At 57.1% G+C, this 27,922-nt stretch overlaps 1 protein-coding gene across 1 annotated transcript in view; it reads left to right on the forward strand.

Moving 5' to 3' along the window:
• Nucleotides 1-4,386: 4,386 nt before the first annotated feature.
• The window catches only part of MAMDC4 (MAM domain containing 4), a gene marked incomplete at its 5' end in the record, with an annotated part of 43,063 nt that continues 19,527 nt past the window's right edge, over nucleotides 4,387-27,922 (forward strand). Inside the window, 18 exons of the mRNA XM_084650326.1 lie at nucleotides 4,387-4,507; nucleotides 4,673-4,786; nucleotides 5,462-5,635; nucleotides 8,340-8,465; nucleotides 11,377-11,522; nucleotides 12,428-12,497; nucleotides 13,241-13,369; nucleotides 14,729-14,875; nucleotides 17,717-17,817; nucleotides 18,635-18,793; nucleotides 20,273-20,363; nucleotides 22,086-22,241; nucleotides 23,280-23,408; nucleotides 24,005-24,136; nucleotides 24,653-24,783; nucleotides 25,336-25,447; nucleotides 26,764-26,880; nucleotides 27,439-27,573. Coding sequence (XP_084506452.1) covers nucleotides 4,387-4,507; nucleotides 4,673-4,786; nucleotides 5,462-5,635; nucleotides 8,340-8,465; nucleotides 11,377-11,522; nucleotides 12,428-12,497; nucleotides 13,241-13,369; nucleotides 14,729-14,875; nucleotides 17,717-17,817; nucleotides 18,635-18,793; nucleotides 20,273-20,363; nucleotides 22,086-22,241; nucleotides 23,280-23,408; nucleotides 24,005-24,136; nucleotides 24,653-24,783; nucleotides 25,336-25,447; nucleotides 26,764-26,880; nucleotides 27,439-27,573 — 2,290 coding nt within the window. The remainder of the gene's footprint in view (nucleotides 4,508-4,672; nucleotides 4,787-5,461; nucleotides 5,636-8,339; nucleotides 8,466-11,376; nucleotides 11,523-12,427; nucleotides 12,498-13,240; nucleotides 13,370-14,728; nucleotides 14,876-17,716; nucleotides 17,818-18,634; nucleotides 18,794-20,272; nucleotides 20,364-22,085; nucleotides 22,242-23,279; nucleotides 23,409-24,004; nucleotides 24,137-24,652; nucleotides 24,784-25,335; nucleotides 25,448-26,763; nucleotides 26,881-27,438; nucleotides 27,574-27,922) is intronic.

Raw genomic sequence — 27,922 nt, forward strand, 5'->3', positions numbered from 1 at the left:
ACTAGATGGCCTCTCTAGATCCCTTCCAGCCGGACATGTCTATGATTCTATGACAATGTCAAAATGGGACATTTCAACAGTGTTAGGACTTTTTTTTCTGGTTGTCTTCCAAGGTGAAATTCCAGAGCACTCAATGAGTGGAGTGTTCCACTGTTAACAGACTCCCATTCCGATGGAATATGGTTCTGTCAAAGCTCTTCTGAACAGCTCTATTAGCTACGGCGCTGTAGGAGCCATCCAAGGTGTGGACTATATTGCCCAGCACTGCATGGCCTCTTGGGCCGCATGGTTCTATATGGCTCTGCCAGGGACATTTCTTCACCTGGAGAAACCTATCAGACAGAGATGTGAGCTCTGCCCCCCACAGACGGTGCCAGCTGTCACTGAGACAGGCCTAGTGGAAGGGATTATGGGATAAAGCACATTCTGAATCAGGTTTGAAAGAATTCAGGGAGGGGAAATTGTTACATTCCATTTCTGGCACATTCCCATAAACATGTTGGTTCAATTGCCTAGGATTTGGTTAAAATACAATAATATTGTGATGCTGGCAGACCAGGTGCCAGTTCATGTCAAAGCCCCAGGCCTCACTGCATGCTCACAAATGCATGGCTGGAAGCCAGGCCCATTCACTTGTGTATTAGTATAGATCAAAGTGATTGTTAAAGGTATAAGAGTGCATTTAAACTTCATAGAAAATGAATGGGACATTAAATGCATTGTTTTCACTTATCTGTATCCCGTTATAATGTAATAGCAAACATCTACATTGTGTACACCTCTGTAACTAAGTAACCCCTCAAACGAGAAAGAGGCCTTGTGGAATGCAAATGAAGAACTCTAACAGAAAAGTGCTAATTTCAAATCAGGTTGTCATTCTGTGTGATGATCAGAGATCAAAGACTTAAAATGCATTCCTCACTCTCTGTCCTCAGAGAAAGAGCCCACCAGGGTAGTGACCCTGTCAGCTTGTTTTCTGTCAGAAAAAGCTATAAGAATGGATTCAGGGAAAGATCTTTCATGTCTGGACTGTTTGGACTCTTACAGGGAAGTGTACGGGATGCAAAGCAGAGATTCCCCAGAGACAACCTAGGTACCCTGAAAGACTTTTGGGAAACTGGCAGTTTATTACATCACTGACACCTTTTGGAGTTACAAACTGTGACTCACCTGTGCATATATTTTACCTGCTTTAACCTCAATAACTCTCATTTCCTTTTTTTAGCTAATAAACCTATAGTTAGTTTACTATAGAATTGGGTGCCAGCCTTGTCTTTGGTGTAAGATCTGGAGTACCAGCTGATCTGGAGTGACTGGTCTCTGGAGACTGGGAGCAACCTGATGTTGGTGTGATTTTTGACATGACCATTTATTACAAAGTCCAGTTTGTCTGGGTGACAGGATAGACTGGTAGGGTTACCAACTTTCTGATTGCAGAAAACCGAACACCCTTGCCCTGCCTGCTACCCCATTCCTTCCACGAGGCCCCACCCCTTGCTCACTCGATCCCCCCTCCCTCCATCTCTTGCTGTCCCCCACCCTCACTCACTACTTTCGCCAGGCTGGGGCAGAGGGTTGGGGTGTGGGAGAGGGTGAGGGTGAGGGCTCCGGCTGGGGGTGTGGGCTCTGGGATGGGGCCAGAGATGAGGGGTTTGGGGTGCAGGAGGGGGCTCCAGGCTGGGGCCAAGGGGTTCGGAGTGTGGGAGGGGATGCGGGGTGCAAGCTCTGGGAGGCTGTGGGAGGGGATTCCGACCTGGGGTTGGGGTGTGGGAGGGAGTGCAGGGTGCAGGCTCCGGCTGGGCGGTGCTTACCTCAGGCGGCTCCGGAAGTGGTGACATGTCTCTCTGACTCATAGGTGTAGGGGTGGCTACAGGGGCTCCACGTGCTGCCCCCACTCGCAGGCCCTTTCCCCGCAGCTCCCATTGGCCATGGTTCCTGGCCAATGGGTGCTGCGGAGTTGGCGCTCGGGGTGGGGCAGGAGCTCCCGGCAACCCCTGTGCCTAGGTGCTGGACATGCCGGACACTTCCGGGAGCCACACGGAGCCAGGGCAGGCAGGGACTAGTCTTTTAGCGGCCCAGTTAGCAGTGCTGACTGGAGCCGCCAGGGTCCCTCTTTGACCGGGAGTTCCGGTCAAAAACCGGATGCTTGGCAACCCTATAGAGTGGAGAGTCCAAAGGGACTGTCTGTGACTCCATGGTAAGACTGGTAGAGTGATCGAGGAGTTCACATTTGTTAGAATTATAGGCCACATCACCAGCTTGGGGAGTCTTGCGTTTTCTGACAGTCTGCCCTGAGGTGGGCACTCATGGTCATGAGCCACTCCAGACAGCATGACAAATATTCAATTAAATAACATCACTATTTTGTGATGCTCACAAAGGTTTTGCAGGAGTGTGAGCGCCAACCTCAGGACTGACTCAGGGCACCAACCCCAAAAGTTGGGAGTTCTAAACTTAGATTTCACCAACCAAATGCACCAAGTGAACACTTCTCAGGCACCCAAACCAGGCCTTCCCCCCCGCACCGCCCCTTCCCTCACTGCCTGACCCCTACCCCCGAGGCCTCCTCCCCCACGGCACCCCTTTTCCCTGAGGCCCTGCTCCTTCCTCCAAGGCCCCACCCCTGCGCCTCCTCTTCCCCTCAAAACCCCACCCCCTGCTCTCTCCTCTCCGCCCCGCCAACACTCACCCTTACAGATGGTAAAAAGTGATGGGGCCATGGGCCCCCTGGCCCCCCCCCCCCCGTTCTGGTGCCCCTGGTCACAAACAGCCCCTTGGGTTTGCCAATCTGTCTTGCCACACAGGTGATCATAGCTCTGTGGTAGATGGCCCCTTACACCAAGAATCACAGCAACGTTCAGGTTATTTCTGATCCCAAAGAACCAGTCAATTATCCCAGTCAGTTGTGCTTTAGTTCTCACCCCAAAGACAAAGCTTGTAGTCAATCCTGTAGTAAACTATATGGAGATGTATTAAACAGGAAAAGGAAATTAGAGAGTTATTTGCAAGCCAGCAAATATAGACACACAGGTGACACAAATGAATTACAGTCTTAGATTTCAAAAGATAATGTAGGCTTCTGTCATCAGCAAGCTCTGTATGTTCGTTAGGGCTAACCCAGGCTAAGCAGGCAAGGATCTCTTGGTTACACCTAAAAACAGCTTGTGTCCCCCTGTGCCTGAGTCCAAGCAGCACAGAGACCTTAGTTCCTTTGGTCTGAGGTTTTTATCCCTCTCCTGCCATACGCTCTGAGCTGCAAACTCAGCAGAGGGGCAGCGGCCACTCAGGTGACTCACCCTCACAGGGAGGGAGGGAGCAGCAAACCAGCTATAGGAGTCCTTTTGTTAACAGTTTGTCAGTCCAGATGTGGGGAGTTTCCAGTTGTAAGAACGAACCAGAGCCCACCTGGTATTGCCGGGTCTCCTCTTTGTGGGGGGGAGGGGCATAATTTCTGTAGAAGAGCAGCTCCCACACTAATTAATGTCCCTCTCCTCTCTGGCAATTCAGTCCCAGAGGGTCCCAATACTCCTGCTCCAACATTATCTTCCAGTCTGGAGCACAGATATTATAGGTAAGATGAACACAGGTGACAACTCACAAGTATTCAACAGAGTCTAGACACTAAAAACTTTCTTATAATTCTAATACCTATTTTATCACTATTAACCCACATGTGTCCAGTCAGGGTGACCAGATGTCCTGGTTTTATAGGGACAGTCCCGATTTTTGGGTCTTTTTCTTATATAGGCTCCTATTATCCCCCACCCCCGTCCTGATTTCTCACACTTGCTGTCTGGTGACCCTGCGTCCAGTTGAGACATGGAACCCTGGCATGAGCTGGTGCCTGGTCTGCTGGCGTTACATATTTATCTCCAGATCTCAAGGCCCTTTACAAGGCTGGGTCAGCACCATTATCTTCATTTTACAATGGGGAAACTGAGGCATGGAGCGGGGAAGTGACTTCCCAAGATGTCACAGAGAGCTGGGAATAGATCTCAAGCCCCATTTCCCACTGGAACCTGCTCTCTCCCAGAGCTGGCAATATACCCCCAGCATCCTGAGCGCTAATCATGCGACCAGGCTCGTGCCCACCCCCGACATCAGAAGTATTTTATGGTGTATTTGAGACATGCCACTGTAAGGCAGGAGAATCCAGAGCTCAAATGTAGCCTGTGGGTCTTCAAATCCAGATCCCAAGAGGCAAATGAGTTCCCACCCTCCTAGCCCCAAATGCTGACGGGGCAGATGTCTTAGCTCTTTTTCACCACATGGTGACTTTCACTGGGATTTTGCCTCCATTCATGTTTAACTCTCCAGCCCATGAATCATGGTAAATGACCTCCCCAAAAGCCACCATCTTCCTCCTGCAGCCACAGGCTGATGAGAATGAGAACCAAGCCAAACTACAGCCTAGCTGGAAAGGGCAGCTCTGCAATCTCCCCCGGCAGAATCCCCAGCCTAGCTCTGCAGGTGCTGGAGTGTTCAAAGGGGCATATGAACATCGCAGGTACAGAGGCTCCCCGCCTGTCAGGCCCCCAAGCCTCAGGATTCACAACCTAGTGTCATGCTCTGGCTGTAACCCCCTGCAGAGATGGCAGCCAGTGGCCAGGGACAGGCCTCAGTGCTGCCTGGGGCTGGCCCTCCTGATGCTGGCTTTTACCCTCTCTGGTAGCTTGGCCTCACCCTGGCATCCAGTCCATCTTCATCAACAGATGCAGCAGTCCTGCCCCGGGGGTGTGTGACTTTGTGTGCGACTGCAGGGACTGCTCCGATGAGAACCAGTGTGGTGAGTGCTGCCTCTGACTTCTGCTCTTTGGCTTCTGGCTGCTCTTTCCTGCATAGCAGTTTTCCTGGGATTAGCAATCTGCAGCCCAAGAGGCTCGGGTTCCCAGGGGTCCTTGACCCTGAACCTGCTCCAAGAGAAGAGTAGGGAACCAGGTAGGGTTGCCAATCCTCCAGGATTGGCCTGGAGTCTCCTGGAATCAGTATCCATCTCCCGGCGACTATTGAAAGGAATCCAGGAGATTTTAATAGGCTATTTTAAGAAAATTACATTATGTCATGTTGGGGAAAAAAAAAACCCCGGAATAGCTTCAGTCAGAGTTGGGAATCCTAGAACCAGGGCCCCACTGCATCACACAAGGATGGGCCAAAGGCCCTGAATGAGCGAAATGCGCTGCAGAGCTACGCAACTGTCGCTTTCCTGCTAGCTCTGCCTGGCACACAGGCCCCATGAGAGCCACCTCAAGCTATCCACATGCCACTTACCCACCCACCTAAGTACCCACTCTCCTCACCCATTCCACTCATCCCCCACCCCCTACCCACTCCCCCAGGAATCCCTAAATGTCCGATGCTGCTGATTTATCACCAACAGAAACATCCTGGAATTTGCTACTCTCAGGAATGAGTGCTGCCCAGCCCTCATAAGCACTAATCACTCTCCTCTGCTTCCCGGCAGGTTATCACAAAGAATCAGTCACGCTGGGAACTCCCTTCACCTGCGATTTTGAAGAGGGTAACTGTGGATGGAAGGATGTGAGCACCTCTGCCTACAGATGGGTCACAGGCCGAGCCAGCATCGCCATGTTGGGGACAGGACCCAGCGCCGATCACACCCGGGGCACTGATCTGGGTAACCGCACCACATTCCACTGGGTACATAAGAACATAAGAACAGCCAGACTGGGTCAGACCAAAGGTCCATCCAGCCCAGTGTCCTGTCTGCCAACAGTGGCCAATGCCAGGTGCCCCAGAGGGAGTGAACCTAACAGGCAATGATCTAGTGATCTCTCTTCTGCCATCCATCTCCACCCTCTGACAAACAGAGGCTAGGGACACCATTCCTTACCCATCCTGGCTAATAGCCATTAATGGACTTAACCTCCATGAATTTATCCAGTTCTCTTTTAAACCCTGTTATAGTCCTAGCCTTCACAACCTCCTCAGGCAAGGAGTTCCACAGGTTGACTGCGCTGAGTGAACAAGAACTTCCTTTTATTTGTTTTAAACTGGCTGCCCATTAATTTCATTTGGTGGCCCCTAGTTCTTATATTATGGGAACAAGTAAATAGCTTGGGTAGCCAGTGGCTGCTCTCCTTACCGCTGCACTGGGGTATCAGAGCTGAAAAAATCTCCCTCCCTGCAGCAGCTGTACCTGACGAGTGTTTAGGGGTAGGGTGCACTGTGGTCTTCAGAACAGATCCACCTGTGATCAGCACACGGTGGCTCTTTGGGAATCCTTAGCCCTGTTGCTTTAATGCTGGGGTTATAAATGCACAAAAGCCAGGGTGTTACCTGCACCATACACTCTAGGGCACCCACCTTTACCATTCTGTGGGCTCAAGGTATAACCTGATTAATTTAGGCACCCCCACCCTTACCCAGTTCCTAATGCTCTGGGCGAAAGACACCTACCCTTACCCAGTTCCTAGGGCTCAGGATGTAATCTTTTGTGGGTTTGCAGAGTCTTTTACCAGTGAAGGAGCCTTGCACAGTAATATTCTCTATTTATTAACAGTTACCAAAACAGAACACACAGGCTAAGCAGACAATGCTCCTCACTCCCAATAAGGCAGATGAACTTTTCCTGGTGGCCAGGCAGGATCAGGTCATTTGGAGCAACAGCTTCTGCACAGTATGATTGGCAGGTGTTGAGGTCTGGCAGCTCTGATCCTGGGCTGTGTCCTGGAGTTGGGTGCTAAAGAACTTCCTTTTGGATTCCAGTTTATATAGTGAAACTTGAGTCCTGCTTAGCTCTACCGTCACCAACCACTGTAAACTGAAGTGTTACAAGACAGTATTTTTACCCATCTTAGCCCATTGTGAAACCATTCTTTACCCAATCAGACCCCAGCACCTGAGTTGATTTAAATCTTGCAAAATTAGTTATGCCACAGACAGAAACAATCAAAGAACCAGACAGAGACCCTACAGATAAACAATAGAGAAGTGGGGCCCGTAAAGGCAAAACAATAGAAGTAGAGATTTCACAATCACAACTGTTGAGAAAGGAACAGGGGTACTTGTGGCACCTTAGAGACGAACAAATTTATTTGAGCATAAGCTTGTTTGGGCTACAGCTCACTTCATTGGATGCATCCACTGTTGAGAAGTGGTTCCTTGCCAGGCAGAACGCTGTCAAACAAAGTTTTCTTTAAACTTTTTAAGCTCTGTTTCTTGGTTGGTGGTGGTGGGCACTGTTAGGACAGAAGCACATTCTTCACAGCCGGATATGACATTGTTTTGATGTAATTTAGAGGGAATGTGAGGATGTGACTCTCTGCTTCTTAGCTCATGGCTGCGACTGTCCTACTGTGGCTGCTGCACCTTCCTGCAGAAAAAGGCCTCAGACCTCGCAAGGGAATTTGGGAGCCAGTTTCTTTATTAGCCAGTGCAAAGCTGCTGTGAACTACCCAAATGGGGGGCTTTTCCCATTCTCGGCCGGAGTAAAGGGCTACCCAGGATGTAGGGCACTGGGGAGTCTGGCCCTTGGAGTCCTGAAAGGCCCATCCAGTCACATGACTTCATGGCACTTAGACAGAATTTGGTATTTCTGTAGCTGGGCTTTGCCTTTATTCTTTAAGACACATGCTGGCTTTGTGTCTGTCTATGCTGCAATTAAACACCTGGGGCTGGCCCATGTCCACTGACTTGGGGTTGTGGGGCTATAAAATTGCAGCGTAGACATCCAGACTTGGGCTGAAGCCCTGTCTCTGGGACCCTCCCCATTCACACCCCTGAGCGGCACAGCTTGGTTGATCTACATTTTAAGTGTAGACCAGGCCTGAGAAAAGGACGAGGCATGATGGAGGTAGTCAGAAATAAGGAGGCCTGTGCAAGGAGCTGGCGTAAGTGGAGACGCAGAGAAGAAAGGGTGGGGGAAGGCTGCTCCAGGTGCCATGAGCTGCAGAGGAGACAGCTCTTTGCACAGCTAACAGTGACTCAGTTCTCAGGAGTATATGGAATCATGCAGTCAGATAAAGCGGGGTAAATGCTGCCTCACGCACTGGTAGTGCTGCACAGGAATGAGAACTGTTTTCACAGCTTGCATCCGATGAAGTGGGCTGTAGCTCACGAAAGCTTCTGCTCAAACAAATGGGTTAGTCTCTAAGGTGCCACAATCCTCCTGTTCTTTCTCCTGGGGGGGCATTCCTCCTGGTGGTCTGTGTTAGAGCCTAAGAACTAGAGCCCGGTTTGAGACTCCTGGTGAGAACACGCGTGGTGTGGCAGTCGCGGTGGGTCTGTTTCCCGTGAAGTGGATCAGGGAAGGGAATGTGTCTGCTTCTCTGCCTTGCCCTTGCAATGTGAATACCCCTCCTGATGTATGTTCTCCCCAGGCTGGTACATGGCTGCAGAGATGCGCAGAAACACGTTTGCTGCCATCGCTAGGTTAAGGTCCCCTGTGATGCGACAAGCAGCAGCCACCTGTGAGATCAGAGCATGGTATCGCCTGTGGGAAACAGGTAAAGGTGCACCCACTGCACTGTCTGCTACAGCAGTGCTGCACTGCTGGGGGATGTCACAGCCTCTCCTGCCCCTGACACAAGCACAGGGACAAGAGCTGTGCCTAGTGGTCAAAGGAGCACTGGAGGGGCCAGGGCAGCTGCAGAGGGTGGAGGCTGGGATGGGATCAGCTGGCCAGGACAATTGATGGGGCGGGGTTGCTCCCAGCAGGTTGATGTGCTATTGTCTGGTATAGGGAGGTGTGCACGCCTGTCCAAGACAGCTGGTACGGGACTCTTCTGGAGACAGGATCTGGGCTTGATGGAGCCCTATCTGATCCGATCTGGCAGTGCTTATATTCCTTGTATAAATTGAATTGTCAATGTTTTAGCAGCTACTGAGCACCAGATACCATTGGTATTACTACTAAATAGCCCCTTGCCTTCCACTTGCCCATTTCCTTCTGAGGGTCCATAAGCATTTTACAGACATTTCTGAATCCTCTCAGTCTCCCTGTGATGTGGGGAATAATATAATCCCCATGTTATGGCTGGAGAAACCGAGGCACCGAAGCGGAAGGGATTTGCCCAACTTTACCCAGTGAGTCAATGGCAGAGCCAGGGACAGGGTCAGAATCTATCATACTCTGTCTGGGTCTCTAGAGGGCCACTGGACCGAGAGAGACCCTTCCAGCTTCCAGGCCACCAGAACTTGGTCCTTCTGGTGGAATTAAAGCAGAACCTTACTGAACTCAGGAGTCCTAGTTCCCAGTTGCCTAGAAAGTGTAAAGCACAAGCCAGGCTGGCCTCGCATCCTGAGCAGCAACATTCTGTGCTGCTGTGCAGAAGACTTGAGTGGGGGGCACCATTGTGCCCTAGCTAGGATGAGAGGATGGCACTGGTTGATGCTAGAAGAACATAAGAATGGCCCTACTGGGTCAGACCAAAGGTCCATCTAGCCCAGTATCCTGTCTGCCGACAGTGGTCAATGCCAAGTGCCCCAGAGGGAATGAACAGAACAGGGAGTCATCAAGTGATCCATCCCCTGTCACTCATTCCCAGATTCTGGCAAACAGAGGCTAGGGACACCATCTCTGTCCATCCTGGCTAATAGCCATTGATGGACCTATTCTCCATGAATTTATCTAGTTCTTTTTTGAACTCTGTTATAGTCTTGGCCTTCAGAACATCTTCTGACAAGGAGTTCCACAGGTTGATTGTGTGTTGTGTGAAAAAATACTTCCTTTTGTTTGTTTTAAACCTGGTGCCTATTAATTTCATTTTGTGGCCCCTAGTTCTTGTGTTATGAGAAGGAGTAAATAACATTTCGTTATTTATTTTCTCCACCCCAGTCATGATTTTATAGACCTCAATCATATCTCCCCTTAGTCGTCTCTTTTCCAAGATGAAAAGTCCCAGTCTTATTAATCTCTCCTCATATGGAAGCTGTTCCATACCCCTGATAATTTTTGTTGCCCTTTTCTGAACCTTTTCCAAGTCCAATAGATCTTTTTGAGACGGGGCGACCACATCTGCATGCAGTATTCAGGTTATAGGCATAGCATGGATTTATATAGAGGCAACATGATATTTTCTGTCTTATTATCTGTCCCTTTCTTAATGATTCCCAACATTCTGCCGCAGCACATTGAGTGGATGTTTTCAGAGAACTATCCACAGTGACTCCAAAATCTCTTTGTTGAGTGGTAACAGCTATTTTAGACCCCATCATTTTGTATGTATGGTTAGGATTATGTTTTCCAATGTGAATTACTTTGCATTTATCAACACTGAATTTCACCTGCCATTTTGTTGCCCAGTCACCCCGTTTTGAGAGAATTGGTGACTAGAGACTGGCATGTCATGCTGGGGCCAGTGGTGAGCTGGAGCCGGTTCGCACCGGCACCTGGAGTACCCAAGGGGAAAATTTGGTGGGTGCAGAGCACCCACTGGCAGCTCCCCGCCCCACCCCCAGCCCCAACTCACCTCACCTCTGCTCCGCCTCCTCCCCTGAACGCGCCACCCAGCTCTGCTTCTCCGCCCCCCCCGCCAGCTTCCCGCGAATCAGCTGTTCGCGCAGAAAGCCGGGGCAGGCTGAGAAGCAGGTGCCGGCTTCCCGCTCAGGCCCAGGGAGGCAGAGCGGAGGTGAGCTCAGGTGGGGGGGGGGGGCACAAGGAGGGCCGCCCACGCCGCAGCAGGTAACCCGGGGGGGTGGGCCACAGGGAACCACTCCCCGCCCCAGCTCACCTCCACCACCCTCGGCCTGAGCGGGAAGCCGCAGCCTGCTTCTCAGCCCTCCCTGGCTTCCCGCCGAACAGCTGATTTGCGGGAAGCCAGCGCGGGGTGGGGGGGCACGGAGAAGCAGAGCGGGGCGGTGGGTTCAGGGGAGGAGGCGGAGCGGAGGTGAGCTGGGGCCAGGTGCGGGGAGCTGCCGGTGTGTGCTCTGCACCCACCAAATTTTCCCCGTGGGTGCTCCAGCCCCGGAGCACCCAGGGAGTCGGCGCCTAAGGCACCACTTTTGATGTGATCGGTGGGGGGAGCGGCCACTCCCCCTGCTCCCCCCCAGCTACACTCCCCCGCCCCTAGGAGCCAGAGGGACCTGCTGGATGCTTCCTGGGAGCCGCCCCAGGTAAGCACCGCCGGGACTCCCCACCTTGCCCCCTGACAGGTGCCTCTGGCTCTTAGGGGTGGGGTGGGCACCCACTCCGGTGGCCCACAAGATCCTCCTGCCCGGTTCTGGGGACAGTCAGGGGACAGGGGAGGGGGGTGGATGGGGCAGGGGTCCTGGGTGGGGGTGGGCAACGACCCCCTCATGGGGTGAGGAGGGAACCCATTGTTAAGATTTTGGCAGCTCATCACTGGCTGGAGCACTCTTGGGGTGTCCAAGGCTGGAGGAGAGACCATGTGATCATGTATCCTGGCTTGCTTGTAGGGCTTAACAAGACAGTGCAGCCGGCTCTGTGGGTGGAGCTGACGTATGACAGTGAGACCATAACGCTGTGGCAGAGCCCTGAAAGCAGCATTTCTGCCTGGCAGGAGCTGGTTGCATACACAGGCCGGGTGCCAGGGGAGTTCCAGGTGAGAAACCAACCCTCAGCCTGCTCTGCGCCCACTGGCAACAGCCTGAGCCAAGTTGGCAGAGCCTGAGCACATGCAGGCCTCCCATGCTAGCTAGGCGTGATGTGCTGATACATGGCCCTCCAATGTGTGGGGCGTGGGACACTGGCCTGTGGGGCAGCCCCACTCCTACCTCCCAGGGAAGCGCAGAGTTGCAAAGGCTGGGAAAGGGCTGGGTAGACATTGCAGCTGTGGCATGTGGTGGCCTGAGATAGGTCACATGGGAATCAGCCGGCTCTGGAGATCAGGGCACCGGTTCAATATTGGCCCACAGCATTAGCATAGAACCAGGCCAGTGACCGGACAGGCTCTAGACCGTCCACATGTGACAGGCTTGTGTCTACAGACCCCCTTTGAGAGGGGCAAGTGCTCATGTGTGATGGGCCCTGGACAGGGGGCATGCCCAGCAAATGCAAAACTCTGCAACACCTGCTGCGGGGCTCTTGTCAGCCCTGGCTGGGGGAAAACAACCTCACAGTGGCTACTTGCCCCACCTGCGGGGGAAGAGCAGGCAGAATCATAGAATATCAGGGTTGGAAGGGACCACAGGAGATCATCTAGTCCAACCCCCTGCTCAAAGCAGGACCAATCCCCAATTTTTGCCCCAGATCCCTAAATGGTCCTCTCAAGGATTGAACTCACAACCCTGGGTTTAGCAGGCCAATGCTCCAACCCCTGAGCTATCCCTCCCACCCAGAAGTCTCTCCCCCTCCCCATTCTCACAGGAGGGGAGGGGGAAGAGGGAGCAGAAGGAACCCAGAGGCTGTGGGTGGTCAGGCTGTGCCAGTCATGCCCACTCCTTGGGCCGTGTCAGTTGTCCTGGTGCCTAGGCTGTGCCCACACCGGGGTTTCTCTTCTCTTGGCAGATAACCCTCTCCTCACAGCAGAGCTCCTTGCAGCTGGACGACGTGGAGTTCAGGAGCTGTGGCTTGCCACGTAAGGCAGCATGCCCCCCCCCGCACCTGCCTCTACCCGGGGTGCTGCGCTTGGCTGTGGAGTCAGGAGGGAGCCAGTGCAAAGCCCCCAGATGCTTCCCTTATTCCTTTAGCTTCCCCCAACTCCCCTCGGCACGCCCAGGGCAGGACAGAGCCCCGATCCAGAGCACATGACCCCCTCTGAGGGGCTGCTGCTGCGTGGGAAAGCGGGCACTCTCACTGCACTGTGGCCAGCTACTTCCACCACCCTGGCTGGCTGTTGATGTTGTGGATTCTCTGGGACCCCTGAGCTGGGCAAAGGGGTCAGAGGAAGTGAGCGCGCCACTGGCTGGAGAGGGCCCACTGCGGCTCAGTGGGCCCAAGCCTGTGCCCAGAGCTTACGTGTGGCCAGAGCCAACAGTGTCCCTGGGGCTGCACATTGTGCCCGCTCCGACACCCGTAATGCACTTGAGCCAGAGCCCCAGTCACCTACGCTGTGCTGGCTACACAGTCCCACTGCCCCTCTTCTCAGCCAGCTGGGCCCAGCTGCCCCGGCCACGGACCCGCAGCAAGGGTTAAGTCCAGCTAGCAGCGTTCAGCTCTTCCCAACCCTCACAGCCTCATGCCCCCTCAACTCCCCGGGAGGCCCCAAGCACTACCAACCTGCCACGCCCAGGCCATCTCTGGGGAGTGGGCACCAGACCTGCAAAGCTGGGATTTGCCCTATCTCTCTGAGCGACTTAACCCTTTCCTGCCTGCACTCAGCGCCCCTGAGCCTAGTGTGTGGCTGGGAGGAGAGGAACTGCAGCCGTGGATCATGTGTGCAGCTGGAGCAGCTCTGTGATGGCACCGACAACTGCGGGGATCTGTCAGACGAATCCACCACAGAGTGCAGTGAGTGTTCCCGGGCAGGAGAGAGCTCAGCACCAGCTGTCGGGGCAGGACAGCGGGCAGCATTCCTGGGCTGGAGAGCACTGGCCACCAGAGTTTGTAGAGTTGGCAGCATTCCCAGGCTGGAGACCAGCAGCCATCAGGGGCCCTAGAGCAGGCAGCGTTCCCAGGCCAGAGAGCGCTGAGCACCAGCTGCCAGGGCTGGAGAGTGGGCAGCGTTGGTGGGCCCCGGAGCACTGGCCTCCAGGGGCCCGAGAGCCGTGATGCTGTTAAATCCAGACAGGAACCACAGAGTGTATGTGTGTTGGAGTCAGAGGTGGATGGGACCCAGTGGGTCTTTCCCAGTCCACCCTGGGGAGCAGGCTAGGATTGCTGGGGGGCTCCATGCCTGAATGGCTCCCAAGAGCTCAGAGTTTGGCCAAATGTTGCCATGTGCCACCCTGCTGCATGAGCTGGGCTTGGGGGAGGTTTAGGTTGGATATTAGGAAAAACTTTTTCACTAGGAGGGTGGTGAAGCACTGGAATGTGTTACCTAAGGAGGTGGTGGAATCTCCTTCCTTTGAGGTTTTTAAGGTCAGGCTTGAGAAAGCCCCGGCTGGGATGATTTAGGTGGACTGGTCCTGCTTTGAGCAGGGGGTTGGACTAGATACCTCCTGAGGTCCCTTCCAACCCTGATCTTCTATGATTCTGTGACTTGGGAACTTTGGCATTGCCTGGTTCCGGCTGGATGAGGAGGCGTTGAAGCAGCCTAACCCCACCTTCCAAGCCTGTATTTGCCAGGAACATCCCCCCAGGCCCAGAGCCCTGCTCCTAGGACCTAGGACCCCCAGCCACGCAGTTCTGGCTCCTCCTAGAAAGGGCGGTGCCACGTGTGCACACATACCCAGGCATCCCCAGCCAGCTTACTGGGTATCTCTGGCCTGGATGTGAGCCAGCCTAGCCTGAGTGGTTCTTGTATTGCCAGGCTCGGATCCCTGATCCTGAGCCTCTGCTCCCTTTGCAGGCTGCTCTAGACAACTCCCCGCTGTCTGCTGGGCATCCTGGTGAAAGCCCCAGGGGTGCTCATATGGGCAGCGGAGTGGGTCTTCCCCCAGCAATCCTGCCCGCCAGGGCTGGGGAACTGAGCCTGGTGCCACCTTCCACATTGCCCCCCATGCCACTGAGTACCGGCTGTTCTCACACACCCCCTCAGCGGGAAGAGGGCAGCACCCTGTGTGCGCATGCAAGAGAGATCAATCACCATGAAGGGGATAATGAAGGGAGACTCCAGTCCTGGGGATGCCCTGCAGAGCCCTCCTGCCGGGTGGTGAGGGGAACCCCCATGTGGTGTCACCCCTATTGCCAACTCCTTTCTCCTTCCAGGATCTTTCACCCTCTGTTCCTTTGAGACGGGCTGGTGTGACTGGGTCACTGCACCCGATTACCCGACCTGGGTCAGGAACACAAGCCTCCACCTCGCGCCTGCAGCCCGCACCCCCACACGGGACCACAGCAGCAACAGCAGGACAGGTACCTCTGCAACCCACTTAGGGCTGCTGGGTCGCCCGCCCCCGCGCTGGGCCCCTCCTGTCAGGAGAGGGAAGCAGAGTCCAGGATGCACCAGGGGCCTGGGCTGCTAAGGGGCTGGGTGGTTTTCTGTGTGTGTCTAGGGCTGCATAGATGCCAGAGTCTGACCCTGTTCCCTGCCCCCCGGAATGCTGCTGCCTGGAGTGGTGTGTGGGGCCAGGTAACGCTCTGTGGAGAGGCCAGGGAGAAGCAGCTGGCAGATCCCGCCCATTCCTGTCCCATCCTGGTCATCAGGTCACTGTGACTTTAGGATTGGCTCAGCTCTGCTCTTACTGCTGTGAGGACTCCATGCAGAGGGCGGGTTTGGATTTCCCTGGAATATTTCCTGCCCTGAGCCCTGGCCTGGCACAAGGCAAGCCCGTCCGAGCCCAAGACAAGCTGATGCTTTGCTTGCTCAGTTATTCAGTCATGGAACAGGGCCCAGGCTGGTTCTTAGGGCTCATGGAATCACACCCATGCTAGGGGCAGGTTCCACACTGGCTGCCTTTACTACCTTGATTATGTGGGTTCCCACAACGTACCGCGGGCCCTCTGGGATGGCTGGATGGAGCAGGCTCCAAAGCCGTGTCTTAGACCCCTCTGCTGGTGGTTCTGGGTAAGGGGACAGCCATAATGTTCTCCTGGAAAGCAAGCTCTGTGGTTACTGGAAGGCACTGCCAAGAAAATAGAGCATAACAAATGTTAAACATTAACCCCCTGCCAACACACCTGGGACAGGCTGGGACCTCTGAGCCCTTGGGGAGGAGATAAAAGCAACCTCACCTTACTGTTCCCATCGAGGATGAACTGTTCCCTCTGACACAGCACATCAGAGTGACCTTTGAGTCTGACAGTCTCTCCCCAAACACCCGTCCCCGAGTTCCGGCTCAAAGCTGCTCTCCTGCGTCAGTACGTTCTGACATGGTGCTCGGTGTGCCCATGCACAGCAAGAGGTGTCTCTGCCCCCGCCAGCGCAGAAGGGGGGCGTTGGGAGAGAAGTCCTAAGTCACTGTCCTAGCCACCCTGCCACTCTGCTCCGTCCTTAGCTCGCTAGTTTCTTTGACTGTTGGGTTTTTCAGTTGTCACAAGTACATTCTGATGTGCTCATGTCTGTTTCAAACAGGGTCTTTGTTCCAGGGGTGGGTGATGGCATCAGAAGTCCCCAAGTTAAAGTAGCTCTCTTTGGCCTTCAGACCTTTATGCAAGCAAAATCTTACCAGATCTTTGTCTTCCTTCCTGCAGTCAACGCCCTTTGCGTATTGTTTGCCTTGCTGGAGAGTGCCTTCCATGCCCACTGGGGAGCATGCTAGTGAAACACCAGTGAGCAGTTCACCATGGGAACTGGCTTGTGCAGGGAAGGTCACAAAATTAAAAACCAAATGTGCAAGTGCATGGAGGGGGCCCTAGTCTGCAAAGGTGTCTGCTGTTTGAGGCGGGGGCACTGGCAAAGCTGGGGGCCTCGCCCCAGGTGGCAGATTTCTCTCTATAGTATTTGCCTCTCTTCATCCTTCTTGCTGGGGACTCTTTCTGGGAGGCGGAGTTACTGGACAGGTCTAACAACAATCCCTAGCTCACATGGAGCGCTAGTCAGCAGGACATCTCTGCTCCAGGGGGCGCTGTCATTATCCCCATTCTACAGCTGGGGAAGCTGAGCCACAGAGCAGGGAAGTGACTTTCCCATGGTCCCCCTAGAGCACACATCCCATTCCAGTACTTTGCCCACTAGGCCACACTGCCCCCTCTACCCCCGGCAGGTACAGCATGGTGCATGCCCAGTAACACATGGGGCCTGGGTATAAAGCCAGCCTGGGGGGCTGTACTGAATATGTTCTTAGGGTTGCCAACCCTCCTGGTCTGCCCTGGCCCCCCGCTGCTCTCGGAAGCGGCCAGCACGTCCCTGAGGCCCCTGGAGGGTGGGCAAGGGGGGTCTCTGCATGCTGCCCCCGCCCCTAGTGCCGACTCTGCAGCTCCCATTGGCCAGAAACTGCGGCCAATGGGAACTGTGGGGGGGTGCCAACAGGCAGGGTCAGTGCACAGAGCCCCCTGCCCCCCCCACCCCCCGGGGACGCAGGGATGTTGTGGCTGCTTCTGGGAGCAGTTCACGGACGGGACAGCGCGTGGAGCTCCCTGGCCCCACTTACCTCTTTGGCAGCGCAGCGGGGCTAAGGCAGTTCCCGGCCAATGGGAGCTGCGGAGTCGGTGCTCGGGATGCAGGCAGCACACAGAGATCCCTGCCCTCCCACTGCCAGGGGCCGCAGAGTTGTGCTGGCCGCTTCCGGGAATGGTGCGGGGCCAGGGCAAGCAGGACCCTGTCTTAGTCCCACTGCACCACTGACCGGGAGCTGCCTGAGGTAAGTGCCACCTGGCCGGAGCCTGCACCCCTCACCCCATCCCACACCCCAACCCCCTGCCCTAGCCTGGAGCCTCCTCCTGCACCCAAACTCCCACCCAGAGCCCACAACCCTCATTCACTCCCACACCCCGACCCCCTGCCCCAGTCCGGAGCCCCCTCCTGCACCCCAAACTCCTGCCCCAGGCATAGCCAGGAGCCCCCTCCCACACTCTGAACCCCTCGGTCCCAGCCCAGAGCCCACACCCCTGCCCACACCCCAGCCCACACCCCCGCCTGCACCTCAACTCCCTGCCCCAGCCTACTGAAAGTGAGTGAGGGTGGGGGAGAGCGAGCGACGGAGGGAGCGGTGATGGAATGAGCAGGGCGGGGCCTCGGAGAAGGGGCAGGGCACGGGGCAGGGCAAGGGTGGTTAGACAGTTGGCATCCCAACGTGTGCTGCTGATCTCCCGTAGGCTTTTTCCTCTACATCAGTACCGGCCCACAGGACCTGAGCAGCGGTGCGGCCAGACTGATTAGTCCAGTTTTCCAAGCAACCAAGACCAGCAGCTGCTCTGTAAGTCACGCCTGGGCTACCCGGCTGTCAGTCTCCTCTTGGCTTTGCCTGGCCAGGGAAGGATGGCTGACATCTTGGGAGTGGCTCCTACGCAGTGTCTAGGGACTGCAGGCAGGGCCCCTCTTTACCCACACGCACCTCACCCTCTGGGGGCTGCTGCTGGGGAGAACCAGCCCTTCAAGGCTTGCTGGAAACCACTGAACTTTAAAGGTGCCACTGGGCTTTGTGTTTGCCCAAGGCAGCTAGGGTGTTTCCATCCAGCTGGTGCTCAGCTCCTGGCAGCTCCCAGCTAAGCAGCAAAGGGAAGGGCTGGGGATGAGCTGCATGAGGTGGGTATTTTATGGGAGCCTCAGCAGATCATTAGGCTTAAAATTCCTAAGCTCTGGATTTCATTGAGTCAAAGAGAGCCCTGGGCACCACCCCATTGGGCAGGAGGGACATTGACCTGCTCACCAGCCAGTCAGGATTCTCCAGCGCTACGCACGTTCAGGAAGTTTGGGTGCTGATTGGCTGGTGAGGGTCGTGCTGTAGGCTGAACAGCATCTCCTGGGTTCTTTCGGTGAGGAGAGCATGGTCCAGAGCCAGGCAGAGCTGCGGGGCACACTCCAGCCAGCACCCAGATAAACCAGGGGCTCTTCTGCAGCTGCCCTGCACTCCTCATGCCACCTCTGCTTTGGGCTTAGTGGCTGAGCCAAAACCATGCTGGAGCCGAGGGCCTCCTTCCTGGCTGGTTGCTCCTGGGCATGCAGGGATTGAGCCTGGCACTGAGTGGCAGGGCTTGACAGAGTTATTATCTGTGTGCTTGTTCCGGGTCCAGCTCGTGTTCTACTCCCACCTCTACGACTCGGCCACCGGCAGCCTCAACATCTACTACCAAACCAACTCCGTCACGCAGCTCATGCACGCGAGGGCTGGGGACCTGGGCGATTACTGGTTCAGGGGGAAAGTGGACTTCAATGTGACCGAGAACTTCCAGGTGGGCAGCAAACCCTTCTGGTGCCACCGTGGGGGCTGGGCCAGCACAGGGCGCCAGGCCCATCTCTTGCCATGGAGCAGCAAGGCAATGTGGGTTTTAAGCCAGGACCCAGTAGGCTCGTGACATGGCACAAAGCCACCCGCTCAGAAGAGGCAAAGGGGAGAATGGGCATGAGCGGCCTCATCCCCTCGGAGCCGCTAGAGGGGTCCCTCCCAGGAAGGGGTGGGGCAGCATGGGGCATGTCCCTGCCCAGGAGATACGTTTCTTGGGGATCACAGGGGCTTTCAGGCTCCAAGGATGCCAATTCAGCCCTGTTCCCAGCCTGACCCTGCATCCCCATAACCTCATTGCTCATCAACTTCTGAAGTCACACTATGACCGTGCCCCAATGAGCCAGGCCTTGGCCAGCCATGCCCCAGTGCAGGGGGCACAGGACATGGGGAGAGTTCCCACCTGCCATGCTCCACAGCCATGGACAGGACATAGGGTCTCCTGCCGTGCCTCACACACCCCAGCCAGGAAGGCGGATTAAAGAGCTGGACCAGCACTAAGAATTGGGTGCTGCAGCCGAGCTGCCCTAGGGGAATGAATTATACCCTGTACATTGACCCAACCCTCACACCCTCTACCCCCCACTAGGGTGACCAGACAGCAAGAGTGAACAATCGGGATGGGGGTGGGGGGTAATAGGAGCCTATATAAGAAAAAGATCCCAAAATCGGGACTGTCCCTATAAAATTGGGGCATCTGGTCACCCTACCCCCTACGCACTGACACCCTCCACATGTACACACTGACCCACCACCATCACAGCCTAAACACTGACCCACCTCTACCCCCGCTACACACTGACCCACCCTCATCACACAGCCTAAACACTGACCCACCTCCATACCCTACACACTGACCCACCACCATCACACAGCCTAAACACTGACCCACCTCTACCCCCCTTCACATTGACCCATCAACATCACACAGCCTAAACACTGACCCACCTCTACCCCCCCTACACACTGACCCACCACCATCACACAGCCTAAACACTGACCCACCTCTATCCCCCCTACACACTGACCCACCATCGTCACACAGCCTAAACACTGACCCCCTCCATACCCTACGCACTGACCTACCATCACATACACATTCAATACACAGACCCACCTCACACCCCCATATGTCCCCCGCACCCACCCACATGCCCTGAAACCATCCCCATCTAAGTCAAGGTTCTCCAGGGAAACGAATCACGCTGGTATCGGTCTTGCATCACAACACACCATTTGCTTTCATTTGCCTATTAGGAGATGGCCTCTCCATCCTCTGTCTCGCAGCCTCTTGCAGTGCCGGCAGATACCCCTGGCTGGGACTCCATGGGGCAGGCCCCATTCCTGTGTGACATCTGGGGTGTCCTGCCTGGGGAGCAGGCGCTAGCCTGCTCCCTCATGTTACCCGCAGTTTGTTCTGTCCCTGCAGATCATTCTTGAGGGCATGATCGGAACAGGACAGAAAGGCACCATGGCCCTGGATGACTTGGTTCTATCCCCAGGCTGCATCCGGGCTGCAGGTGAGCCGCCAGACAGGTCTCTTTGCTCACCCTTTTCCAGCTGCTGGACTGGAGTTTTAACCTCAACTCCCTCTCCACGGGACTAATGGGCAGGGCAAGGTTAGTCCTGTCGCTGATGGCAGCTTCTTCAGGTCAACCTCAGCGCTGTGAGGTCATCCACTCCTGACTCCCTGCTCGCCATGCAGCACAGCATGGCTTAAAACCTATCTGTCTCTCTCTCCAGCTAGCCGTCTGCCTGCCCCATACAGCCCCTCTAGCTATAGCCCCAGACAAAGGCAGAGTAAGATTTTCTGGGGCCTTGGGCCAGAGCAAGTGGGTAGTCCCTCCAGACTCCAGCCACCTGCAGCCCCGCCTCTGTTCCGCCCCTTCTGCCTATGGCCCCGCCCATAGCCAGACCCCTTTCTGCCTCTTCCCCAGGGTCCTCTCCATTCCACCACCCCATTGCAGTCCCACAACCCCTTTTGCACCTTTCTGTTCCCTGCTCCCCCCCCGCCCGCTGCGCGGCCCCAAGACTGAGGAAGCTCTGTCTTTGCACCATGGCCTGGGGCGCAGCAGGGAGTGAGAGCTCCTCCAGTCCCAGGGTCACAACGGGGATCCGCGTGCTGGGGCTTCCCCCGCTATGCCACGCGCTTCTGTGGGGGACTAGGGTCGGGGCTCGGGGTCTTCTCCTGCTCGGGGGCTTCTGCCAGGGACAGGGTTGTGGGCCTCTGGGGGGAACTTCCCCCCACCCGGGGCTTCTGCTTGGGATGGGGTCAGACTGGGGCTGGGAGGGCCTTCCCCCATCCCGCAGCTTCTGCCAGGGATGGAGTTGTGGGCACTGCTTTTGGGGAGCGGGTGCGGGGCACAGGGGTGCTGCTGTGGCAGAGCGGGGTCGAGGTGCGGGAGCTTTGCCCCCTCAGCAGCCAGAGCTCCAGGCTTCTGCTGCCCAGTGGCGGATTTTTTCTGGGAGCTCCCCAGGTGGCTGGGGCCCCTGGGCACAGGCCCCATTGGCCCAGTGGCTAATCCACCTGGCCTCAGGTCCCCCTCCCGGGCTCTGCCATGTTTATTCCCTCAGCCAACTTTGTTACAAACCAGGCAAGTGTCCCATCGACACACCCGGAAGCCAGGAAATCCTCCCCCGGCCCTTGTGACCTACCCCTCCTGCTCCCCCTCCCCCAGCCCCCTCCTCCTCCTACTGCCACATGTGGGAAGCCTTTACAGGTACAGCGACTCCCCAGCTACCCATGGTGTACCAGGCGAGGCAGGCTGGGGCGAGCTGGGATGGGGGTGGGACTGTGGGGTGCGGTTCAGGGGGAGAAGCCCGGGGGAGGCCGGGGGGCTGGCAGACACACGACTCAAGCCGTGTCCATGAGCCACCTGTGGTCTGGGCCACACTGGCTGGTCACATGGGGCAGGCTCTTCCACGGCTAGCAGTGCATGGCACAGGTGCCTAGTGGGACTTTTCCAGCAGTGTGTCATGAGGGGAGGTGGGGCTGGGCTGGGGAACAGGGGGGAAAGAGACTAGGCCTCTCCTGGAGTGATCCCCACTCTGAAGAGCAGAGACCTTCCCCTCCGGTCTCCGCTCTCGGTAACGTTCCAGTGCGGCTTGTGCTAAGGAGACATCAGAGGGGCCTGCAGTGCCCCGGCTGGGTCTGTGTTTGCAGGCAGTTAGCTGAGCACTAGGGCCCAGTACAGCCCCTGCCGTAGTGCCCCCTGACCTGCTGTCGCTCTCACCCTCTCCAGGCAATCCGGTCATCGCCCCCACGCCTTCCTCCACTGACCCCACCACGCCCTGCACCCCAGAGGAGTTCACCTGCGACAATAAGAAGTGCATCAGCGCAGAGCTGGCCTGCGACTTTACAGAGACGTGTGAAGACGGCTCCGATGAGAAGTATTGTGGTAAAGGATCACGCAGCAGCTGGCCTGGGTGGGAGAAAGCTCCATGGTGCTGTGATATTAACATGAGGTGCGGGACTGAGAGCACCAGCTAGAGCAGGCAGATTGTGGGCAGGGGCTGGGCACACACATTACCAATGCCGCTGAGTCCTCACCTGTGCCCCGCTGCCATCCCAGCCCTGGGATCCCTGCACACACCACTCTGCCAACGCCCCTGAGTCCTTACCTCCTGCCCTGCTGCCATCCAAGCCTGTTCTACCCTCCCAGCCTCGGATTTCCTCCCTACTCACATCTCTGGATCGTGCAGTGCTTTTGTGCTTCTGAATCTGGTCAGTAAGGACAGTGCTCAGCCCACTCGGCAGACTGGCACTCTGCAGTAACAGCTGGGGCTTTGACACCAGCACTTTGACACTCTGCATTTCCAAACCCTGGCTCCTCGCCTGGCTGGCCAAACCCTAGTGCTGCTGTTTTACACTAAGCAGATGGAAATGCCCAGAAGCCTGCTCAGAATCAGGGCCCCATTGTGCTAGATTCTCTGCAGACACAGAGATAAATTCGATCCAGGCCAGAGAACTGTCAGGCCAGGAACCCTCCCTTTGGAAAGTCACCTGGGCATCACAGGTAGCCACATGAATGCCTATTGGACACGCCTGGGGGCCTAGCTCTGGTCACGTGAGTGAAGCCCAGGTACAAGGAGCGGGCATGCTGCGGCACAGTGGTGGGAGGAGAGGAAACCTCAGCCCAGGGGAGTCAGGCAGGCCCAGGGCACCTACCCAGCAAGGCCATCCAGAGCTCCCCAGGCTCCCTGGGTCCACGGGGCTCAGGGTAATGCGCTGGCTTGTCTAGCCAAGGCCGTAGTGCATGTGATCATGTCTCCAGCTGCCCCGCCGGTGCTGATGGTTGTGGGCACAGACGGCTGCAGCAGCGCGCGCCTTCAGGCCAGGAGCAGGCAGGGCTCTTGGCACCGCCTGGTGAGAGGCTTCGCTCTCCCGGGGGCTGCAGGGGCCCAGGCGAGGCTTGTGAAAACTTGGTGTGTTGCAGGGACATCGACCTTCGAGGCTGGGGCTAGGGGCTGGAAGGACATCAGTGTGGGCCAGCTGCAGTGGGTGAGGGAGAAAGCCAGCAAGGGCTTACTGCCTGGGGCAGACCACACCACCAACACCTCCACAGGTGAGACCACCCGCAGGGAGACCCCTGCCCCCTACCCTTCCACCGGTGAGACCCCCACTCCCATCACCCCACAGGGGAGACCTACCTACCCCCTAACCCGCCCTATAGGGGGCAGTGGGGGAGGGGAGGGGTGGCAGGCGGCGCCTGGGGGCAGTGGGGGAGGGGAGGGGTGGCAGGCGGTGCCTGGGGGCAGTGGGGGAGGGGAGGGCGGGCAGGCGGGGTCTGAGGGCAGTGGGGGAGGGGAGGGGTGGCAGGCGGCGCCTGGGGGCAGTGGGGGAGGGGAAGGTGGCAGGCGGTGCTTGGGGGCAGTGGGGGAGGGGAGGGCGGGCAGGCGGGGTCTGGGGGCAGTGGGGAAGGGGCCTGGGGGCAGTGGGGGAGGGGAGGGGTGGCAGGCGGCGCCTGGGGGCAGTGGGGGAGGGGAAGGTGGCAGGCGGTGCTTGGGGGCAGTGGGGGAGGGGAGGGCGGGCAGGCGGGGTCTGGGGGCAGTGGGGGAGGGGAGGGCGGGCAGGCGGGGTCTGGGGACAGTGGGGGAGGGGCCTGGGGGCAGTGGGGGAGGGGTGACCATTCCCCTGCTGTGGCCTGTGTTTCCTGCCTAGGGAGTTACCTGGGCGTGGAGTTGGCTCCAGGCCAGATGGTGTCCGTGGCAAGGGCTCGCACCCCCGTTCTGGGCCCCTCGGGCCTGGCCTGCTCCGTGGAGATGCACTACTGGCTGCACAGCGACCCCCAAGGTACCGCACTCGCTGCCCCCCAGCCAGGCTGCACTCAGCTCTCCAGCGCAGAGGGGGGTCCTATGCCCTGTCCCCCACAATATGCCCCGGTGGTAGAACTCCTGGCGGGGCCTTAGGTGCTGACTACGGGCCAACAGGCTCCTCCCGGTGCTGCAGGGGGAGGAGGCAGCCATGTTCTGCCGATTTGCCCCAGGGAAGAGGTTTCTCTGAGCCCCACCTGGAGCCTGGCCCCATCTTCCCATCCCCATCCCCAGGCAGTGCAGACCCAGCCTCCCTGCTGGACGTGACCCCTCCCCGCATCAGAGCGGCAAGGAGTCACCGGAGGGGTCACTGCAGTCCTCCAGCCCTGCCAGGCAATGAGCTTGGCTGCTGACTCGGATCCCGCTGCCTGACACAGCTGCTGGTACTGGGCCCTGCCATGCTGGGTGGGCTCCCAAGGAGGCTGCCGGGCCGGCGGCTAGGGCCAGTGTCTCAGAGCCAGCGGCTGCCCTGCCATCCCCCCTCTCCCTTTGCTAGGGTTCATTGCGCTCGGCATCGTGGATCATGCCCTGGGGACACACAGGCTGGCCTGGCACATGCAGGACAACGGCAGCGCGGAGTGGAAACACGTCACCGTTCCTCTTGGGGAGAGAGCCAGACCCTTCCAGGTGGGCAAAACAGCCTGAAAACACCCATCTTGGGCCTTGTGGGTGCTCCGAGGGCGTCCCCAGCACATGCAGGCAGCTTGGGCACCGTCTTGGGTCAGTGCTGCAGCCCCAAGAACAAAGTACAGAGCCAGGAGCAAACCCCGGAGGTTGCCTGGGGTGAGGGGACCGGCTGGTCGGGGGCCAGGGGTGGAACAGGAGCCCTTCATGGCAGGGAGCCCAGGGAGGCAGTGCCCAGACTCAGCCCCAGCCAATCTCCATCCTGGGGAGACATAGGCAGGGGTCTCAGCAATGATTGGCTTCTTGCTGTCAGCAGCCAAGGGCTGAATGGGCCCCACAGAGGGAGCTCCTCTCTTGCTCCCAGGGGAGGCCCCTGCAGGTTGGTATGTGAGGGGGCCACTGCCCATCCACCACCAGGCTACCACACGGCACCTCTCACCTTTGTGCTGAATTTTCAGAGAGACTTCTGGGCCCCTAGTGTCTGGAGGGGACTGTGGGGCCAGGATGGGGTGTGTGTGCAGCCATGGCTCTTACCAGGGCTGCTGTCCCCCTCAGCTGGAGCTGATCGCCCTGGTGAATCTGCGTGGCCCCGTAGTGCAGAGTGCTGCTGTGGACGATGTTGCATTTGTGAACTGCGACCCCCGCTTTACCCCTCCAGATGCCTCAGGTACGTCTCTCCCTGGGGCACCGCAGGGAAACGGGAATCGGACACTTACCAACTTCTGCCACTGGGGTCCTGCTCTGCTGCTGGCCCAGGATGGGTAGACTCACCAGCCCTGACCCATTCATGCTCCAGGGCTTGGTTCCAGACGGTGCCAAGTGGAGGATTTGCTCTTTTTCATGGGTTAGTTACTACCACTGCGTGAAGAGCAGGTTAACAACAGGCTGTGGCTGGAGGTGCCCTACACTGGCATGGTATTGAATTTCGTGCACAGGGACTCCACCATCCTGTATGCTGCCCGTGTTGGGCGCCGAGTTGAGGTGGGTGATGAAGGTGCAGGGTGTCTACGTGCTCATCCAAGAGCCAGTGATCTCTGCCCCCTGCAGCCTCCCTTGCCCTTCTTCCAGGTTTGCTCCTCATCCCCTGGGGACTGTGGGGACAGCCCATGCCAGCAGGCAGTAGGGAAGCAGCTGCCATCTGGCTGGCCAGCAGAGCTGTCCTTGCAGAAGGTTGGGGACCAGTGGTATCAATGGGAGTTAGGCACCTAAATAATTTTGAAGATCTAGGCCCAGGAGTATAGTCCCAGCACCAGAACCTCACCCTGTCAGATTCACATTCCTAGTGCCCATGCAGGGGATGATGCTGAGAGTGTCTCCAGAACCACGGGAGCAGAAGAACTGGGAACCCTGGATACCCTTTCTTCTAATCACTGCCCAAGTGGCCTTCCTTCCTGCAGCCACCATGTGCCCTCTGGGCTACTCCCTGCCCTCCAGGGGGTGATCCAGATTCCCCATGCCTGCCAAGTGCTCAAGGCTCCCATCAAAGGGGCAGGGAAGGGCATCAGGAGCCAGCAGGGACTGGAGCTTGCTCTTCTTCCCGGGCAGAGAGAAGGGCATGAGGGATCCACCTCCTTCCATCTGGAGAGCTCAGAGCAAGGAGCTCACCCCAACTCCAGATTGAGAAACTGAGGCACGGGCACATTTAAGTGACTTACCCAGGGTCACACAGTGAAGCAATAGCAGAACTGGGATAGAGCCCAGGAGTCCTGACTCCCAGTTTGCTTGCTCTGACCACTCAACATCACACCCTTTCAGAGTACAGTAGAGAACCTAGGAACAGAATTTCCTGCTCCTTTGCTCTGGCCACTAGACCTAAGAATGCTTTGAAATTAGTGGGGTTGGGGATGGACTATAGCAGCTGTAACGTGCTCTGATGTGGGGCTGAGCCAGGAGTGAGGAGTTTGGTTGCAGGATGGCGGTCCCCTGGCCCCTGCGCCAGTGTCTGACTTCATTCACAACTTGGCCTTTCCTCTCTCTGCACAGAGCTGTCTTGCAACTTTGAGATGGGGCTCTGCGGCTGGTACCAGGATCAGAGCGATGATTTTGAGTGGGTGCGAGGCACAGGGCTGGGGCTGGGCTCTGACCACACCACCGGCACAGGTGGGTCCTGCTGGGGAGCCGGAGGGCTTGCCTCAGAAACTCCTTGGCTATGGGGTGCACAGGGCAGGTTAAGCAGCAGGGTTGGGGCCCTCCTCCAGGGCCTACCCTGTAGAGCTGGTCTCAGAGCTGCACTCAGCTGGGGCTCTGGGATCCATTTCAAACTCAGCCCAAAGAAGGCGAGCTGAGGGCCAGGAACTTTAGAAGGCAAAGCTGGGCCCCTAGTTGTGGAGTGCAGGGGGGCATGCCTGGGCTCGGGCCCCAGGCTGGGCTGTGGGGCAAGGCAAGGGATCTGGTAGGGAGCAAGCAGAGTTCCTCTGGGAGAGGCTGGGTTTGCTTCTGTCTGCTGCCTTTCCAGCTCTCAGGGGTTGCTGATACACCTGGGCTGGGGTAAGGGCCTGGCCAAGATCTTGGTGAGGCTGGTGTGATGGGGCTTGGCCTGTAGCTGTAGCAAGCTGGGGCTGTGTTTGCAGGGAGGGCTGGGCTCGTGTCTGTAGATACCTGCCTGCCCTTGTTCCTGCTGCTCCAGCTCTCACCGTGGGCTGTGTTTGCTTCTGAAAGGCTATTTCTTGTCCGTGGATCTCTCCGCCCAAAGTACCTGGGCCCTGAGCGCACGTCTCATCACCTACCCCCAGGACCCTCCCACCAGAGAGCAGTGTCTCTCGTTCTGGTACCGCCTGGATGGCCCTCAGAGTGGTAAGTCGCACCCTGCTAGGGCTTCCAGGGCCCATTATCTGTGGGGCAGGAGAAACAGATCCTTCCCCATCTCCTCCAGGAAGGTGCCAGTTGACATGCCTGGCATTGGCATTCAACAGAAGGCACTTCTGGCAAGGACACACCTGGGCACTGCCCAGGAGGCCATGGTGAGGGGCGTGGGTGTGAGCCAAGGCCTGGAGTTGTGTTGCAGAGAGGGACATGTCCCTGCTGTGTGGGTCACCCTGGTGCTCGCCCTTCCGGGGGTGAGGTCCCAACTGTGTGGGTCACGCAGTGCAGGCTGGGAGAGAGAGTTCCCCAGCACGAGGAGCCTCTCTCCCATCCTGGCTCC

The sequence above is a fragment of the Lepidochelys olivacea genome, assembly GCF_965140295.1.
Source record: "Lepidochelys olivacea isolate rLepOli2 genome assembly, chromosome: 16".
Classification (NCBI taxonomy): Eukaryota; Metazoa; Chordata; order Testudines; family Cheloniidae; genus Lepidochelys; species Lepidochelys olivacea.